The sequence below is a fragment of the Brienomyrus brachyistius genome, unplaced genomic scaffold (assembly GCF_023856365.1).
Source record: "Brienomyrus brachyistius isolate T26 unplaced genomic scaffold, BBRACH_0.4 scaffold35, whole genome shotgun sequence".
In the NCBI taxonomy this organism is placed as follows: Eukaryota; Metazoa; Chordata; class Actinopteri; order Osteoglossiformes; family Mormyridae; genus Brienomyrus; species Brienomyrus brachyistius.
In genome coordinates, this window is record NW_026042310.1 from 2,179,481 (window position 1) to 2,199,559 (window position 20,079).

Genomic DNA, 20,079 nt, shown 5'->3' on the forward strand with positions numbered 1-20,079 from the left:
GTCTTGGTTTCAGAAACGTTTTTACATGCACCAGTTATTTGACACAGCGGGGTCTTGACTCTCCCCATGCTCTGTCTTCTGGTCGGGCGTTTGTTAGACGGCCGAAACTAAAATGCTACCGCGACAGTGGCTTGTGAAGGCTGCCATTTGCAGAGGCTGTAAGGGGATTCGCTTCAGCCATCACTAATGAGTAGGGGTGGAAAGAATGACGACAAGCCCCTGCATTTTAGAGTTCGCAAGAAAGAGGGGTTGTTAGATTTTCCTTGATTCTTTTGGATTTAAGTGGCGCCCCCTACTGTTACGTGCCCCACCAAATATATTTTGAAATATATAGTTGAAAGTGGTACAGCAGAACTTGTGACAGACCCAGAGTTTTACCTAACAACTATCCAAGTGTAAGGTTCCTGTAACTATGAATGAAAGATGTTTAAATTTAAAGAACAGTACTCGAAGTCACTGATGCTGTGTGTGTACATTTATATATAAAACCTATGTATGCACTTAGTGTCGGGGACACAGCAGAGAGGTGGTGTTTTTAAATTACTTTTGAAAATTGTGAGGGTAAAAAAATGATGCTGAAAAACTGATGCTGATTTAAATTAGTGTAACTCAACTATAATCAGAACCGTCTTAGAAGAAATTTAATGTCAAACACAAGATATATTTTTGGTTCTTTCGGTAAGAAAACTTAAAATTTTTATTATTTTATTTGTTTCGTTCCCTACATAGCGCAGGGCTCAAGGCAGGGGCATTCCGGCAAGTTCCGGCACTTCCTTTCCTGTGCAGGCTCCAACACAGCATTTGTGCACCCAACTAAAAATGGAATGAATTAGACTGAAATGCGCCAGTTTTCCTGATTTAATTAAACAGCCCAGACAGTCACCATTAAAAATCAGTCTTTTGCAGTGAACTGTGGTCATCTTTCCAGAACATTTTGAAAATTACTAATAAAGATCTCTTTTTTTTTTTTTTTTTTATAAAAAAAAAAAAAACTGTAGTTTTATTCTGCTTTGCCAGCCTTGGTTATGTGCCGGAAATTTTGATACTGAAACTCTCCTGGGAAAGTAGTCGTATGTTGCCGTTGAATATATAACAAAATCCAGGTAGGCGATTGTTGTATTCATGCATTCCCACTAAACCAATCCTACTGTTAGGGATTTGTTGCATAGCTGCTGTGTGGAGACAAGTATTTATAGACATTACCTGTAAAGGTTTATAAATATTAGAGCTATTACTTACTTTTTAATTTGTACTTTCCTGCTTTTAGAAGGTTGGTGTGCTTTGCTCTTTCGTTTGACGCCTTCAACGTGAGAACTAGTCATCGGTTTAGCGAAAAACTTGATGTTCTAAAGAAATAAAAACTGCTACCATGTGAGAGACCTGCTCAACTATATTGTAGTCCTTTGTACATAATACAAAAAATACTGTAAGTAAAGTTTCACTTCAATCGTGACTACAGGAAGTCTGTTTCTTCTGTTGTGCTCTACGTGTGAAAGGTCAACGTGATTAGCGTATCGGTGGGTGTTTTAAAAGAAATGAAAAAAAGCGTTTACTAAATTCGAGCATATAAACCTCACAAAGCCGTCAACGTTTCCGTCTTTGCATTGCTTTGTTTATTTACGTTAACGTGGTGGAAACGTGTTCTTGACGAGACGGCTACTCTAGGATTATTTTGAACCATAACAATTGTAATAAATATATACAATCATTTAAATGTTTATACCACTCAAGTTACGAGTCAGATATCACAGACAATGAGCCCCAGTTACACCATTTATTGTTTTAATGTTACAAAGTATTTTTTACGAAACGAAGGCTGAGGTCCTACTTGCACTTGTCTAATTAGGCAGCAATGTGCGAACTGTGTGCTTCTTCCCTGGGGTCACTGCAACAACCAGCAAAAAGTTTGGGTGGGGTGGGGGAGGGTTAGGATGCTGGTTAGTAGCTTCTCAAATGCACCCCTCCCTTCCTCTGTTTTTAGACATGCAAGTAGGCCTCTGGTGAAATGAATAAGGCTCAATGGTATAAAAAAAAAAATAACTTCCAAATTACCAATTTATTTTTCTCAGCCACAAATAAAACTTAAAGCAGACAAGATTTGCGTAGCACTAACTCATATACAACACAAACTATAAAAAAAATGCTTAAGTAATATACAAATATCATACAGATTCTGTACCCTCAACACACTTATATTGTAGACACATTCGCTTGACTGCCCCACCCCCCCAAAAAAAAAAAAAAAACTAGTTAAAAAAAAAAAACTGCTTAGACATACTGTGTAGGATTTTAGAAGACTGTTGCATTCTGGGAGAGGGTCTTACCTTCCAGCTATACTTTAATCCGATTGTTATTTTAAATATTTCCTAAGGGAGATCCCCAAAGTTTCTGTATAAAAATATCACACGTCTCAGTAGCTATTACTCAGAGTAACGTTGGCACATCAAATTCGTAAAGCTAAACCATTGCAGGTGTGGCTCAAGGTAAAGTCGGGGGAAAAAACAAGACTTTGCGATTTTATAAAACCTTTTTTAATAAAAGCAAAATGGCCACTCGAGTGAGTGGGGCTCCCTTCTGTGCAAAGTGGCGGTTTTCGACGTGGACAAAAACTAAGCGTAGCGTCGTTATAAATTAAACATCAGGCTTTGCTGGGTGATACAAGCACTTTCTTGTCCTCGTCCCCGTCCGATACGCTAACGAACTCCACACATCTCGTATCAAGTCCTCAGCTGTCCCTTTGACGCCGTTTTCCAGTCCTTTTCCCCAAAGGTGTCATCGATTTGTAAATTTTCAAAAAAAAAAAATGGTTCGATATCGCCCCGCCCCTAAGGTCATGCGAGGCAGGAAGCCGTCAAAGGAGCATACAGCCGTCCGTCATCAGTTGCGGCAGCAGGAGTAAGGAAAATTGCCCTTCTGCTCCATGTTTACCCCTTTGTCCTCTGTGAAGAAGAGCAGCACAACGTCAAGCTGATAAACTTACCGGCACCTAGACTTCGGCCGAGCCTTAGCAGAACCCATCGCCCACCCCTTGAAATATCTGAGAGGGGCAACAAGATGCTGCCATTTCTGCTCAGTCACTGGGTCTCAGTCTTTGATCCGACCCCCCACCGTCAACTGAACTCTGTCCATCATCTAATCAGTCATCCTTCAGACTAAGGATTCAAGATTCTTTATTTGTCAAAGTTATACAGTTTGTCACACTGCAACGTGAAGTGAAATGTACACCCTGACTCGGTCCTGAGGCTGTGCAATAAGGTTTCGCAAATTAAATTAAGAATTTATATATAAACGATAAGACTAAAGGTAATGAAAATATATAGAAAAAAATATATATCCGAATAGCATAATAATTATAGGCAATATCTGTACAATGGGCAACATTACAGCTATAGGGAGTATTTTAATAAGGTACTATTATTACTATTATTATAAGGTTCTATAGCTTAATATGTTGTAAGTTACATGCATCGTTTGGGGGCTATGTATGGCACAGCGATTTGGGACACTGCTTCTAAAGCGATGGTTGTCGGTTTGAATCCCACGGTTGGCCGAGAGATTTCACCCTTAACTCCAAATAATTCAGGGGTTGTCTGATCCTGCTTTCACATCTGTACGCTGCTTTGGATCAAAGTATCTGCTAAATAAATTTTATTTAAATGTTTTTTGAAAGCCACCAACCGGTCTGGGTTTTAAACTTGCCCATAAAATGGCCGACGTCACCAAGCAAGGGAAAGTAAAAATCGGGAGATAGGGCTGCACAATAACACATCGCGACGTACTCATGATTATATGTGACCCATCACCACGAAATGAGTCTTAAGTTGCACTGGTAGAAATACACCCATAAGACTCATTTTGGGGTGATGGGTCACATATATTAAATACGTAATAATCACCAGGGCTTTAGATGATGAGTTTGTCCGGATGCTATCTTTTTGGTACAGTACGGACACAATACTTACTTATGCCCACAATTTGTTAAGCAGATTAGTAGTGCACCTTAGTCATTTGTGTAAATTTAGCATACTCCTATGTTTAATAAACATGCGGAACTTAAAACTGAAGATAGTATCGCCACACCACTGACGTTCCTCACCTTGTTTATCCACAATGTCACATCTTTTAAAAGATGATGTGGCTGCTGATCTGTCTCTTTCTTCGCCACCACTTCAGTGCTTATCTCTTCCATGATTTACCAAAACAGTGGTGGGGTGTGGTGCGCTAAACGGATTTAATAAGCTTAAGGAAACTCTGAATTTATACAGATAACTAACTTATGGGCGTTACAATGTGTCCGATTACTATTTCTGCCATACTAATTTGCTTACCAAATTGTGTCTGTAAGTAAGCATCCGTATAGAACTGAAACACCAGCTTCTAAAGCTCTGGTGATTATTGTGTATACGGCGAGTACATCGCGATGTGATACCGTGCAACCCTAGATGGAGACACTAAAGCTCAGCCCATTCCTTAAACAAGTGACTGTCCCTCACTGGAGGTGCAGAGAACAAAACTCGGGCGGAAACGCTCTCCAGAGATCTCAGAAGCAGCTCCATCGGAGGGACCGCCTCCTGAGCAGCTCACCTGACATCACCTCGAAGGCAGAGCTGCAGTAATCCTCCGCAATCCTCCTGAAGAGCTCCTCTGCCAATGAAAATGCGGGAAAACCCAGCGGTTACCATAGGGAGGGGTTCCGCAGAGGCGCCATGGCGACGGGCACTCATCCTTTAACATGACAAACCTGATCCGCAAGTGTCAACCGTTACTAACTCGGCCATAAAATCAAAGTGAGTTACCGTTCATTTGCACTGATAAGTGGGAACATTAACTTGGTGTACGAAGCACAAGGAAAGCCAATACTCACCCACATTATGACCAGTCTTACTAGAGGTTTCAAAATGCTGAGCTTTTATTTCTAGAAAAGGACAACAAAAACAATTCTGCTATTAAAAAGGCACACAGTGTTATAACTATTCTGTAAAATGCGGACGTTTTGTGTTCAAAATTACTTTATGGAATTGAATTGAACTTTGAAGACTGTAATCATACTGGGTGTTGAGTATATTTTAAACAAATGAGGCGGTTACGACTGGATAACTCCTGTGCATACCATCTGCAAAATCTTGAACATCATGGTAATCTACTTGCCGGGTACCGCGGTCACATTCAACGAGGTCATTCTTTGTCCCACACAAGTATATCGCGCATTGCTGAAAAATCAAACAAGTTCGGCTGAGGCTTAAAATGTCTCGGCACAAGTACTATGATAAGTAATCTTGGGGGGGGGGGTGTTTATCATACCAAGAACACAAAGATCGTACTTGTATTTTACACAAGTCCGGTCTTGCTAACTTGTCTCCCAAGTATGAACTTGAGGCTCATTGAATCATGGGATTTGTCTCATTTGGTGAGGATGCAACCAACGTGTCGGCAAGAACAACATCCGGGGATTTTTACCAGCCTCCATATTTCTGTTCTTGATTATTGGAACTGGTCCTTGGCAATGGAAGACAGCGTCAAACTGGTACGCCAGAACGGTCAAGTGTGCATATTGATAAACACCCAAGATCTCACATCGATACCCAAGGAAAATGTGAGGAGATGGGAGGATGGTTACAGGATAAAAGGTCACGTGACAGATACCGACAGCTAGTAATGGCATCTTTCACGCAGGAAGCATAAGGGGAACTTGGGGACATTGTAAACACCCTAGCAAACCACCACTATCAAAGAAAAAAATGCATTGCCCTATAATAAAGCTTCAAAATGAGATTACGGTTTAAAATTACTAATGTGTGAATTTATGTCTGACTTGGCTTACTTCTTCACAGTTCTGCAACTCCTTTACCCAGAATTTGGCACGCAGGAAACTGGAAGAATCAGTCAAATCTAAAAAAAAGAAAATACTGATTAAGATGTGGGAAGGCAAATTCGTGCTCTTCGTTAGAGTCAGCCATTAAGTATGGAGTCGCCGACGAGCATTTCGTTAACAAGAAAGAGTTTGCGTGCGTAAGAACGCATCCTCTAGGTCGTGACGGGTGACTCAAGGTCATGGAGCAGCCAGCCAGTGACAAAACGTCTTAATAAAGAATAAAACAGCCTGGTCCATTTACAGCAGTGACTCAGTGCATGCGGAGGGGAGGGGGGGGGGCAAACCTTCAACATACTGATGTTTTTGATTCTATCAGACTATGCAACACACATGCCTAGAAGTTTTGAGCACAGGTTTAACAGCCCTGGCATGTCACCAGAAAAACCCAAGCAGAGAAGACGAGATAAGAAAGTTTACCGTAACAGACAATTGCTGCTCTGGCCCCCCTGTAATATATTCTGCTCATGGCTTCATAACGCTCTGATCCAGCAGTATCCTACATGCAAGAAGGGATGTAAGACAATAAAAATAAAATTAACATTCCAATACGAGCATCATAAATCGCCCAGGGAAAAATCTCACACGGAAAAGTTCTGAGAAAAAAAAAACTCAACTCGTCACCAACTATTATCATAATTATCAGGGAAAAACAGCTCAGCGGGTTGGAAAAAGCGAATATCATTCATACGTCTGCTTCGTGTGAATAATATTTACCATGTGATAAACCGCGCCCCACGTCCACCAGTGGACTTACCCAAATCCCAAGGGTCACTACTTGGTCGCTCACTTGGACTGATTTGGCCACAAACGCCGCTCCGATAGTCTGTCGTAAAGGCGGAGTCAATTTATACGTCAACCGGGAGAACAATAACTGTAATCCATCTTTAATCGTGCTATTCTTAAAGAGTTAAGACGGTGCTCCTGCTTGTCTAGAGGCAGCATTGCGAACTTTGGTCAACTAGCTGGAGTGAGATTGTTTTATTGCCTTGTAAATAGTCTAGGGTCTACAAACTGCTCCAACACTTTTGATGTAGCTACCTTTAGTTTTAAAAAGGAATAATATAGATTTAATGGGAGATTACATGCATGAGAGTTCGAAAGCGTGAGTGTCACGCCAGATGTGGGAGAATCGGGGACCCTGTACAGGACATAAGCGACAGAACTCACGTTCTGGTATGGTCCCACCAGGAAGCGCTGGTGCACGTATCTCTCCACCAAGCTGGTCTTGCCGACGCTCTCCTTCCCCAGCATCACCACCTTGGCGTCCACCCGCTTTGCGCTCATTGTGCACCCAGGCCACCTAACCAGAAGTTGTGCAGCCGTACCACTGCCCTGGTAATTCCAGATCAAGAAGAGATAACAGCACTTTTAAACCAACGACGGCACAGAAAAGTTCAGCTGACTTGTTGCTCAATTTTAGAATACGCTACACCCAAGCATTCATCTATACAATTGTTTAAGTTGATGTAAAATAAGAGAGAAAGTATTTGCAACATTACAGCTATCGGCGTTAGGATTATTCATGCTGGGCTGCGAAAACACCATTAGACGCGATAACGAAAGCAATGATCTTTGGTCTTTGCAAGGCACATATTCCACCCTACGGAATATTGCATTTGTTGCAGTAAAACACTTTGCAGAAATACAGCCACGCCAATTCAGTCTGAGTGGCATCAGGTTCGTTGTACCCCAAAAACGCGCAACATCTGCAGTTGGGTGGCGACCCATGTTTTGGCACCGCCGAGGCCCAAACCAAGGGACGCCGTATTAAATGTGCCTTAATGTGAACATGACTGGGTTAGGGGGGTTAAGGAGAAGCCGATCGCTTGGTTTAACACTAGATTTACCGAGTTTTTATTCTCTGCTGAGAGTCCCAAGGTGTTTGTCACCCCTGCTGTGATTTTCACAGGTCTTCAGCCCCATCCTCCTCCTGCTTTTGTTGTGCAAACACACCCATTACCTGTGAGGCCTGGCGCATTTGCATTTTTTACTCAGAGTAGCTCAAATCCAAGGCAGGCTAAACCTCAGTGTGTGACATGGAAACCTTCACAAAAGTCTGCCATATCTATACCAAATATCCCACACGCTGACTGACCTGCAAATATGAAAGACGCACATTCACAAAATATATGGAAACACAAGTCTGTGTTATTTATAAAACAAATTGAGTGAAAATAGAATGAAAAGTTGCTAATAGAATGAAATGAATAAAATGAAAACATGCTAACACTTCAGTCTCCAATGCATGTTTGTATATAAATGTCATAAGCTGAGTGAAGTCATGGTCCATGGCTCATACACATACAGAATAAAATGTCATTTCATTTTCATTGGCCATCACTGAATTATAACACCAAAAGTGAATTTTGTTTTTGTGTGATCTCTCCAGCTTTGCATGTTTGGCTGTTCATGTAAAAATTGATGTATCCGTGCCTCAGTTCCAGGTTCATCTCTTCGTCATCTTTCTGCCTTTTGTCTCAGTGGTTACTGTCCCACACAGTCTGTCTATCTTTCAAAGTCTGTGTTTGCAGCGTTTGAAAACCCAGTGACCATCATCCCTGTATTTGGCAATGGAGTTCCTTGGCTAGAAGAATCGGAAACAATCTTCTTTTTCCTTTCCACCCTGTAGATGCTTTGTACAGAACGTAGGCATTCACGGCCACCAAGTCCAGCATGTTGTAAAACACAGCTACTGGCCACTTGCTTGTTGCTGCTCGTACTGAATACATGCGCGCCATTCTAAACACTGACGTGGAGAATTCCTCTCCCTGTGCAGTGTCCTTTGCCAATGGAGGAAGTTCACGGCAAACGTTATTCACCATGCCCAGTAAAGTGAAGCAGTCTGTGTGACAGTGACAGTGAGGTGAAGAAATTGTCCATTGTGACATTTCTCCCGTCATCCAGAAATGACTCCATCAGACTCATGACCACGTTCTCTGCCAGCCTTCACCAAGAACTGTGCTGAAAGTTTCACTCCAGGAGAACACATGAACATAGATGTACAGCTGTTCTCGACCAAGGTTCATTGTCCATGCAGTATATTTACATTTACATTTACAGGATTTGGCAGACGCCCTTAGCCAGAGCGACTTACATAAGTGCTTTGAGACTCTGCAATGAATTTCCGATGCTAGCTCAATAAGGACCCCAGCTACGAATACTATCTCTGAGAACGCCATTGAGTAGTGCAGAATTTTTATTTTATTTTATTTTTTTAAAACACACACCAGAAAAAGAGTCGAGTAAGAATATAGAAGTTCTACGTCAGGTATTTCTGAAAAAGAAAAGTTTTGAGTCGTCGCTTGAAGACATTCAAGGATTCAGCTGTTCGGACATATAGGGGGAGTTCATTCCACCAATTAGGTGCCAGGACAGAGAAGAGCCGAGACGCGTGTCTTCCTTGTGCCTTGAGGGGAGGTGGGACCAGTCGAGCAGTGCTGGAGGATCGGAGAGATCGTGGTGCAGAGCGGGGTGTGATGAGGTCCTTTAGGTAGGATGGTGCCAGAGAATTTTTGGCTTTGTATGCGAGCATCAGTGTTTTGAATCTGATGCGTGCAGCTACAGGAAGCCAGTGGAGGGAGCGCAGCAAAGGAGTGGTGTGGGAGAACTTGGGAAGGTTGAAAACAAGACGAGCAGCTGCATTCTGAATCAGTTGGAGGGGACGGATGGCACTCAGTGGTAAACCCGCTAGAAGCGAGTTGCAGTAGTCAAGGCGTGAGATGACGAGGGACTGGACGAGTATCTGGGTAGCCTGGGTGGAAAGAAATGGACGTATCCTCCTGATGTTAAAGAGGAGAAACCGACAAGAGCGAGAAAGACTGGTGATATGTGAGGAAAATGACAACCGATCATCTATGGTAACTCCAAGGTTTCTAGCAGAAACCGAAGGACGGATCAGGGAATTGTCAAAGGAGATCGCAAGGTCCTGGAGGGGGGATGAGTCAGCCGGGATGTAAAGCAACTCAGTTTTACTAGTGTTGAGTTTTAGCTGGTGAGTGGTCATCCAAGATGAGATGTCTGCCAAGCATGTAGAGATCTTAGTGGAGACATGAGTGTCTGAGGGAGGGAAGGAGAGGATGAGTTGAGTGTCATCGGCATAGCAGTGGTAGGAGAAGCCATGTGAGGATATAACTTCGCCAAGAGATTTAGTGTAGAGGGAGAATAGGAGAGGGCCAAGAACCGAGCCCTGAGGGACACCGGTGGAAAGACAACGTGGAGTAGATATGGATCCATTCCATGTCACTTGGTATATCGCATCCAAGCCGGACAAATTTGGGATCAAGTTCTGGATGGCCACGGATTTGGAGACCAAATACGTCTGCAACGTGTCCCCTAACTTGGGAAAGGACCCCAGTCACCAGAAAAGGGAGAGGCTGGCAGAGAACATGGTCATGAGTCTGATGGAGCCATTTCTGGATGACGGGAGAAATGTCACAATGGACAATTTCTTCACCTCACTGGCACTGTCACACAGACTGCTTCAGCGCAAAACAACACTACTGAGCACAGGGAATAAAGTTTGGTATGAACTTCCTCCAATTTCAAAGGACACTGCACAGCAAGAGGAATTTTCCGCGTCAGTGCTTAGAAGTGGCAGTGTCTCCTTGACAATTTATGCACCTAAAAAAACAAGATTGTGTGTGTTCTGAGTTCTTTGGACCAAGATGTGGCGATCTGTGAAGGCAGAAAGAGGAAACCCAACACGATAACAGACTATAACCACATGAAGGTATGTGAATGTGTGTATAATTTTACATCAGTGCTACAATGTTTTCTGATATGTACTATACAGGCCTATATAGAAAGAAGGTAGAAAAAAAGCAAATACACTCATGACTCTCTCTCTCTCTGCTGTTATCGTGTGGTGTAAATGTGTTGGACCAAATGGCGCGCATGTATTCCGTAAGAGCAGCAACATGCAGGTGGCCAGTAGCTGTATTTTACAACATGCTGGACCTGGTGGTGGCAAATTCCTACGTTCTGTACAAGGCATGTACAGGGTGGGAAGGCAAAAGAAGATTATTTTTGAGTCATCTAGCCAAGGAACTCCATTGCCAATTTATGCCACAAAAGGCTATGGGGACAGAGGAAGGCTGCTGCTGTGCCAGGACTTGTATGGACAACTCAGTGTCAGGTACAGGAGAACTGCAACAGAAACCGCAGCAGGTTTACCAGTGCAAAGTGTTACAAATTCACTTGCGCCAAATGCAGGGATGATGGTCACTGGGTCTGCAAACACTGCAAAGTTTGAAACACTCAATTTTTTTTATAAATAAAACAGACTTGTGCTTCCATATATTTTGTGAATGTGTGTCTTTCATATTTGTAGGTCAGTCAGCGTGTGGGATATTTGGTATAGATATGGCAGACTTTTGTGAAGGTTTCCATGTCACACACAGAGGTTTAGCCTGCCTTGGATTTTAGCTGCTCTGAGTAAAAAAATGCAAATGTGCCAGGCCTCACAGGTAATGGGTGTGTTTGCACAACAAAAGCAGGAGGACAATGGCCCAAGAAACTCTCAGCAGGGATGCTAGTAGGTGTTAGGCCCAGGGAATTTACGCAAATTTGCGTAGATTTGGCAGTTCTAGTGTTAATACGCGCTATATCACATCAACACAGGCGGGTCGATATTGCTCCTATGCACCTCGCGTTAAATGGTTTACTGCAGCTAGCAAGCTAGCCAGGGACATATCACCGGGTAAATAAACCGAAATTATCGACACGATTACTTACCCTGCGTCGAAATAATTAAAAGTAAATTGCAAAAGAAAAATATCCAGGTGTTAAAATGCTCTTTGGCGTCCGGAGGTTTTTTTTAAAAAAGCGATTTCAGCGGAGAGTAAAGTAGCTGACACTCACACGGTGCTGCATGTGTGTGTAAGCTAACATAACCCGGGTCCTTTGCAAAATAACGCTGGCGTGCCGATCCATAGCCGCGTCCGCCGGTGGAAAAGCCAGAACCGCCGGCAGCCCAATCGCAGCCCCGAAATCCGAACGGTAGCGGTCTGGGTGACAGACCCCTCCAGCATTACAGTGTCTTCACGTTTATTCCCTTTGGCAAGTGCGCTGGTCTGCCTCGACTCGCCTGCTGGAGCCGGGCCAGCGATAAACTGCGCTCTCACGGATGGTCTTGCAAATAAAAGGAGACTGACCAGTGCTAAGGAAAGCAGATTTGCCAATCTTAATGTGAAAAACAGAATAGCCGGACAAGGATAAAACATGCAGACCCCCCAACGATAGTCTAAATTTATTCTGCGCTTAATCCGTTATACGGTACGAGCAATGATACAGGAATGTCTTTGGTATAAACGGGATAAAACTATAGAGTGGGTAACACTAGTCATGGGAAATTTACCATGGATTATATAGCACGGGGTAAATATCTTATTATTAGTTATCCGTATAGGGTTTAAATTATGTTCACGTTTAAATGCAATCAAGATTCGTTTCATGCAACTTGGAATTTGCAATTGACACTCTATATAACACAGCTATACAACTGAAAATATTATCATGACAATGTTCAGTTAAACCTCACACCTTATCCGTACAGCACTTTGACAAAGTGCTGCAAGACGTCCTGCTAAAAATTGCCTACCAGAGATCAATCCGGTACACAATTTATACCTACATATTTGCACGTAAGGTTACGATATATTTATATCCCGTCATATGACCTGAGATTAAAAAGAAATTAATAATAGTAATTTTATTGGGCTTCACTGGATTTTCTGTACATAATCACGTTATAAGCTTCATATACTTTTCACTTTTAAACATGACCTACTAAATACTTATGAGTTTCCCAAATCATCGTGGATTTACGATCCGAGGGTGGTATAAGTTTTAAGTTACATATTAAAATATATTAAAGTTAGATATTCATATTTGTACCTATAACTGTACTGTTTTTAGTACAGTTATAGGACGTGTACTATTTTTATTCTCTATAAATTGAAATAGTCTCTGTGTGCTTTAATTGTGAAGTTGTTGAGAATATTGTTCATGCACTTGATATGCACTGCAAGTATTATTTGCATTTTTGCATTTTACTGGTGGCAAGAAACTGCATCTTTCGCAAACACAGCAAGCTGAGTGCCGTCGGTGGCGTTCAGTACTCCCGTGCATTGAGCGGCAGTACTGGGCTTTGGGGCCGTTTATCACCGTTTACGGAAAGCCAGCGAAGAAGGAGTTGATGTTGGCGTCAGTCGGTAGCGGTGGGTACCTCACACAGGCCTTTCTGCGTTGCATTATTAGGCACAAAATGGCTGACGAGGAGCCTATGCAAACCACGGGGATTTTGCAAGAGATCTACACGTCGCCGCTGAATTTGAGTCTGCTTTTCCTTTGCATATTCCTGCTGTATAAAATATTTCGCGGCGACAAGCCTGCAGAAATGGGGGAGGTAGAAGCGCCTTTGCCAAAACTAAAGAAGAAGGATTTTACGCTTTCTGAACTGCAGGAGTACAACGGAGCGACGAATCCCAGAATTCTCATGGCAGTCAATGGCAAAGTTTTTGATGTGACTAGAGGGAAGAAATTCTACGGTCCAGGTGAAGTTCCGTATGGTTGATACAGTTTTCAGGTGTTTTCAGTTTTTCCACTATGCACTTTAACATAGTTATTCGGAAAGTTCCCGTCTTGCAAAACTTAATGCACGTTGTTTTAAAGGGTGTGGTTTAAAGTTTTGATGTTTTTTTTCTATATGGTTCACCAAAATGTGATCTCCGAGTTTGTGGCATTTTGGTATTTAACTACCCCACCCCCCTGCCGTGTACTGGTGGTCAGAGTTCAGTGAGGCATTTATCTGCATTGTTACCAGACCGTGTTACCTCTCACCTATTCAGTTTATAACTGTTACACAACCCCCTGTCATACGGCCCTGTGCACCCAACTGGCCCGACGTGAGGCGAGGTCAGACTGGATCGTTTATTTGCCTACACTAGATTTTTGCCTTGTGCGGCAGCTACTGTTCGTGGTGTTTCCGAAACGAACTCTGAAATTAAGTTATTGTTTCATAACTGTTAGTCATTCTTTTAAATGCACAGATTCGAATTGTTTTAGTAACTGGAGCATACAACCAAGAGCATAGGAACGAGGGGACTTGTAACCCCCAATATTTAATTTGGCTTCATTAATCCATCCAAGAAATAGAACGTTACATTTTAATTAACTCCCCCTCATATCAGACTTGATCACTGCTATGATGTAGATCACAAAACATCATTAGGAACCGGACATATGAAGTGTATTGCCGCAATCCAGCTCCGTGCCTTATAATTCAGTGCATACCATTGGATAAAACTGTCCAATCGGCCCTCTCCGTTTATCTTGTTGCTTTGGGTATCCTTGGCCGTTATCCGACCTTGTAAACATTTGCTTTTGTGTCTCTAAGTACAAGGCTTTAGACGAACATCAGAAATATGAGACTTCCATTTCTCGTTTGTTTGATTTGTTTGAAAAAACAGTCTGGCAGTACTGTCCAGTAAAAACGTCCTCATGTAACTTGCGAAGTGTCTTTTCAGAGGGTCCGTACGGGGTGTTTGCTGGTCGGGATGCCTCGCGGGGGCTTGCCACATTCTGCCTGGATAAGGAAGCCTTAAAGGACACCCATGACGACCTGTCGGACCTCAACGCCATGCAGCAGGAGAGTCTTGGCGAGTGGGAGACTCAGTTTACCCGTAAGTGCACCTCTTTACACATGCAGGTTACCAGCCCCAAAAAAATGTCTATATATTTGTGGTTTGTTGTATAACTCTCTATTTCAGTTTGCATTTTTTAAAACTCCAGGTGTGAAGGTTTAAGAATCTGCATTCAAGAATAATCTTTACAGTCTTGTCAAGGTGTCTGTCTTTGATCGGAGTCCCGGGACGAGAGCCTAGTCTTTGATGCCTGTTGTCCTGTCCCGATCTCTCGCAGAGAAGTACGATTACGTGGGCAAGCTGCTGAAGCCAGGAGAGGAACCCACAGAATACACAGATGATGAGGACGTCAAGGACAAAAAGGACTGAAACTGACAGGCGCATTTAGGGAGGACATCCAGAGTCTACATGCCTTAATTCTCTGCAGATAGAAGAAATTGCATCACCTTGCATTACTGGTATTGCACAAGATACTAATTGTCACTGTTTTTTTATCCTGCCTGTTTCTGATCCTTCTGAATTGCCTTTGATCTTTTTGAAATTAGTCTGCATCACTTGAATTGTGTGGTCCAGCATTTGGGCTTTGCTGCTGGATCCCAGCTCGTGCCTGGATTATGCGATGGTATGATGTGTTCCATGATTTGTGCGGGAACATTTATTCATGGTATGCTTTCTGTTTCCATTGTTTATGCATTTATATTAAGGAGACCAGTCTTGTATTTTTGACCAAAATCTTCTTTTTCTTGATGCAAGGTAATACCAATCTGGGTTTGTTAATTTTTTTTTTTAAGTGTTGTGAATAACCAGGGAATATAATTTCATTCCATTCAAACCAGGATTTTTTTTTTTTTAACCACACAAAACTTTCGACAGCCAAGCATTAACATTCTGTCTAGCTGCAATAAGCTTCCTATTAAAGTGCTGGAATTTCTGTGTGTAGAGTTATACATGTTCCTCTTTCGAGAGAAAAAAGAAATAATGTTCCAGTCGTGTTGGGTACCAACGGGAAACATCAGACCTGCTGTATGGGAGTTAAAAAAACGGGTCAGAATCACATGCTTTGGACCATATTTGCAGTCTATCTGCATATTCTAATGAATTTGATCTAAGCCCATTGGCTGAAAAGTGCTATTTTTATGGATTTCATATAGGGACAAGCTTCTTTATTATAAACATTCGCTATACTCTTAGTATACAGAAAAGCTTGTATTTTGTGAACCTGGGTGGTATCTTGTTCAAGGGAATATTTACCGAATATGTGTAAAGAGTGCAGGGAAGAATGACCTTTCTGGTCTACGGAGTTGTATGTTATTGAGACAGAAGGGACCCATTACTGTCGGTGATGACGTTTTTCTGTATATGCTCACCATTGGACTGCTGTGTGAAGTTAATCTAGAATTTCATTGGCAATCCTGTCCAATAAAAAACATTAAACTTAAATGGGCCATTTGGTTTGTTGTCTCTCTTTGTTCAAACTTACAGTTTCATGCTTGACATGTGATACATACAGAGTTTTAGGGGGGAAATGTTACAATATTTTATAATTGTGAATGAAGATGTAACTATAGTTTTTATAAATGTTAGTCATTAGTTATGCAATATATCTCTTAAAAAATTGTTGAACCACATATGAATATCAATGTTAATTGATTTAGACAACCAAACGTTACTATAAATACATTTTAATTGAAAATCCCTCAACAACTACATCATGAAACGAATTACAAAAAACATCTGTTTATTTCTGCTGTTGTTCTTTGCTGAATTCTGAATGTCGATACTAAGTTGACAGAGGTTTCATGCAGCCATTCCTCTAGTATCTAAATTTGTAAAATAACCATATTTAAATAATAAAAATGTTTTTTTTTTTATTATTTTCTCCTTCCTGAAAAGTCAGAAAATGGTACATGTCAATCCAAGATCTTATCCTTACTTGCGAATCTGGCCGTATACTACGTAGGCACGTACCAAATGCATTACAGGCATAAAAAGTGACAGTAAAGTTTGATTTTTAACCTTAAGAAAACAAAGAAGTGCTCCCTGATCAGCCATAAACGAACGTGATGGATAGGCAATCTGCACAATAATGATGGGAAATTATATTCAATGTAAACATCGGTTCTATCGAACTGTTCGTTTAAATAATTGAAGGTTCCATTCAAAGAGTCAGTGCGGGGGGTACATGCTGCTGCACTTTGTTCATTTATAATATTGGCCCGAATATAAGAGGACCCCGATTATAAGACAAAAAGAAAAGAGATTTTTAGAAGAGAGATTTTGGAATACCAAATCTTACCTTTACAAAGAAAAAATATTTTATTTCATTAAAAGATTAAAACCAGCAACAAAGCCACAACATAGAAACAATTAACGCTGTTCGCAAACGCTCTTTTGACCGGCACATTTACTAAACCGTTTAGATTTCAAAACCGGTGGGACCGATTCACTAAAAAGACCCGGTTCAAAAGAACGATTCGTTCACGAATCGGACATCACTACTGGACCACGCTACTAAGCGCAGTAAACTACACCATCGGCTTTCGGAACAGGTCACGCTGGGGAACTGCATAAGGACGTGTAATCCTTGTCAATTAGTTTATAAGAATTAGTAGCCCGAAAACACTTAAGATAATTTACTGTTTACCTTTACTGCGACGATAGAATTAGGTAAATTCAGACGCTTTTCACTATCACTATATGGCAAGCACAGCAAAACACGCTGCATGGAATCGTTAAATAAAGAAACAAATATAAAGTGCATAAAACAACAGCCCTGAAGCCATTTATGTTTGTATTGTGAATATTATTCCCCTTTTTTTAAAAATTGAAAAAAAGGGTTTGTGTCAGAAGTGGGATTCGAACCCACGCCTCCATTCGGAGACCAGAACACTCGCTTCGCAAGTGAAGGTGATTATCCTTGAGTCTGGCGCCTTAGACCACTCGGCCATCCTGACACTACAACGTTACCCTTTCTATAATCGGTGTTGCTTTTACTCCACTAATGTCTTTTACATCTTGAGAGTCTTTTTTAAATTTTGTATTTCATACGTGAATAATGTAATTTATTGGCCTCAATTATAAATCTAGCCGTGATTATTTAGAAGGCCTTCTATGATTCCGTAGGTTCTTTCGATTTCTCACAAGCTGTGAACTACACTACCCAAAAACCAGTTCGTCGCTCACAAATGTACAATATATTAGTTAGTTAGAAACGTATTCTAGAAGTGGTTTTTAAAAGGTGTTTCACAAAATGCAGAGTACTGTCATCATTTGTGTACATAAAGGAAGTTCATTGTAAAATTAAGAAATCACTAGTTTCCGGTTTGGCAGCCATTTTGTTTTCCTGTCTTCAAGGGTACTGTCAGTAGTACAGCGGTTACAGGCATTAGAAGAGGGACGTGGTGTTAACAATGTTTCGTTTTGCTAAAGCAGCAGCCAACGTCGCCGGTAAGACTTTAATTAATGTGTCAGAAAGGTATTTTTAGTAATATGTTTATTAATGGTTAAGAGCTGAAATGGATGACTGTTCCCGTTGTGCTTTGTTCACTAAGGACTTACCTTGAGAGTTCAGGTCGCCTTCTTGGTAACTAGCCCAACTCGCGGCATTTATGGACGTTCAGGCGGCTGGTTTATAAGGCGGCGGAAATTTTACGGGAAAATATCGTGCATTTTAGCCATAGTAGGGGTTTATTATTTAACCGGAATTGAGTAGCGTTGTTTGTGCATTTATGCGTTGGGTGGCTACCGCCCTCTGCCGGTCTGTAGTGGTTGAGAAGCGCGAGGGGTGAAGCGGTGACATTGAGCAGCGTGGAGGCCGTATGTGATTATGTTCGCCTCTAAGCACCTTTCTCAGATAATATGTCAGTGTTTTATTATTTGCTCGAAAGCACGTTCTAAATTTTGTGTAGTGCTGCACCCTCAATGTACGCGTTTGCGTCATAGACCTTGTCTGGGCCTTAGTGCAGGCCGTGAACCGTATTTACCGAAATACGCAGGAGCGCACTAATATATTCTCGATAAATAAGTACGTGCATACGGGATCATGATGGTCAGACAGGTTGGAAACGGAAACCCATAGGACCCATAGGCCAGTCTGCCCTAAAAGACCCTTCAGATGAGGCATACAATTCACACATCGCCATTCCAATGTTATGGTTTTATGGGATGATAATTTAGTGCATCAGCTTATTTAGATAATACAAAACGTAAACTTTTCTTTCCTGAATTATCAGTTTTGCCGGATGTCATTTTTATTGACCCTGTTTTTTTTTTTTTTTTTTTTTTTTTTTTTAGCTAAATTGGTCCTTCTAACTCTGGCCTACTTTGAATGACCTGTCATCTTGGGGTAGTCCGGGGTCGGTATGGCGGTAACCGTGCAAAGGGGAATAGGCCATGATCTGTCTTAATTTTTAGTTTGACTGGACTTTCTGTTCCTACCTTGCAAGCCTGTGGGACCCGCCAGGTCTCAGTGCGACAGAACCATCACACCAACGGCCCCAACTTCCACAGCCAGTATGGCAACGCCCTGCTCATCTCTGGAGCTCTCTTCTGCGCTGGTGTCTGGGGATATGTGAGTGTCTCGTGCCGCTTAAATGCCTTCACCACGTGAGAAGTGTCACTCCAGATGGTTCTTGTGTGATTCCCCCGGTCGTGGAATGAGCCGCCAAACCGCATCCGGTCATCAGACTTTCTCCACCTTTGAGAAATGCCTCAAGACCCATTTATTCCAGGAATTCCTCTGCTAACCTGATTGTACTTTGAATGCTCTTATGTTGCCGTTACTGGCTCGGGCATAGTCTTATTATGATTTACTTTAATAGTTATGTACAGCTGTTTGTGTAGCTCTTCCTGCAAAACCTGCTTACATTTCCATCCGCACATATGCCTAGCTGACCTTGACTGCATAGTTTTTTTGAAATGTGCTATCTGTGCCTCTTTTATGTCACTTTGGACAAAAGCATCTGCTAAATATATAGATATAAATGTAAAACCATGACACGGTGTTCCTGCAGATGTCCTTTTTAAGAACATGAGGATGTCTGTGGTGATGCCATGGTTACGAATGTTTTTCAGGTGGTGACACAAACTGGCATTACCTGGAACCTGTCCCCAATCGGCAAAGTTACCCCCAAAGCGTGGAGGGAGTAATGGAGAAGCAGCTTCAACTTCCTGCGGAAAGGAATACAGAACTGTTCTGCTTGAATTTGTTCCTTACTTGGTTCTCTTGTCATATTGGCATAACATGTGTAATAAATGAAATGATCTAGCTTCTGTGCCGTCTTGGTACATGTTCACCTCTCCTGGTATCTGTTCACCCCATTAAGCATAACCATAATCCTAAAACAAATCAGTTGCGATATATGTCTGGCAGCATTGGATCACGGTCGATACACAAAGGTAAATGGGTGGGTGGACGAAAGCGTCACTTTTTCCTGCGATGCCCTTGCGAAATTACGATTTCTGCAAGTTGTGAAACGCTCTACTTAAGAATGTGTCTGTGGGAGTATTAGTTTTGCTGTCGATTATTAAAAGGAACCGGTGCAGTGTGGATGTGTTTAGACCTCA

At 41.8% G+C, this 20,079-nt stretch overlaps 3 protein-coding genes and 1 non-coding gene across 5 annotated transcripts; 2 read left to right on the plus strand and 2 right to left on the minus strand.

Annotated features, from left to right (window-relative positions):
* Positions 1–1,760: 1,760 nt before the first annotated feature.
* rab24 (RAB24, member RAS oncogene family) lies at positions 1,761–12,136 on the minus strand. Of its 2 annotated transcripts, none has more exons than XM_048997690.1 (9): positions 11,606–12,136; positions 7,040–7,204; positions 6,627–6,695; positions 6,290–6,368; positions 5,822–5,889; positions 5,111–5,210; positions 4,865–4,915; positions 4,585–4,644; positions 1,761–2,939 (listed from the first exon to the last, which is right to left on the minus strand). In XM_048997690.1, the coding sequence occupies exons 2-9, from the start codon at positions 7,154–7,156 to the stop codon at positions 2,878–2,880; spliced, it is 606 nt and encodes a 201-aa protein (XP_048853647.1). In that variant the 5' UTR covers positions 7,157–7,204; positions 11,606–12,136; the 3' UTR covers positions 1,761–2,877. The 2 variants fall into 2 exon arrangements, with proteins under 2 accessions (XP_048853647.1, XP_048853646.1); XM_048997689.1 differs by lacking the exon at positions 11,606–12,136 and adding an exon at positions 7,561–7,690.
* Positions 12,137–13,064: 928 nt separating this feature from the next.
* Positions 13,065–15,954, plus strand: pgrmc1 (progesterone receptor membrane component 1). Its single transcript, XM_048997691.1, has 3 exons — positions 13,065–13,425; positions 14,398–14,553; positions 14,792–15,954. Exons 1-3 carry the CDS (start codon positions 13,068–13,070, stop codon positions 14,881–14,883), a joined length of 606 nt encoding a protein of 201 aa, XP_048853648.1. The 5' UTR covers positions 13,065–13,067; the 3' UTR covers positions 14,884–15,954.
* A 1,401-nt stretch (positions 15,955–17,355) lies between these two features.
* trnal-caa (transfer RNA leucine (anticodon CAA)) lies at positions 17,356–17,468 on the minus strand. The gene is made up of 2 exons: positions 17,431–17,468; positions 17,356–17,401 (listed from the first exon to the last, which is right to left on the minus strand). It is a non-coding gene; the product is annotated as a tRNA-Leu (tRNA).
* Positions 17,469–17,815: 347 nt separating this feature from the next.
* On the plus strand, positions 17,816–19,781 carry LOC125721913 (cytochrome c oxidase subunit 7B, mitochondrial). The gene is made up of 3 exons (XM_048998134.1): positions 17,816–17,961; positions 18,960–19,084; positions 19,588–19,781. Exons 1-3 carry the CDS (start codon positions 17,925–17,927, stop codon positions 19,660–19,662), a joined length of 237 nt encoding a protein of 78 aa, XP_048854091.1. The 5' UTR covers positions 17,816–17,924; the 3' UTR covers positions 19,663–19,781.
* The last annotated feature ends 298 nt before the right edge of the window (positions 19,782–20,079 follow it).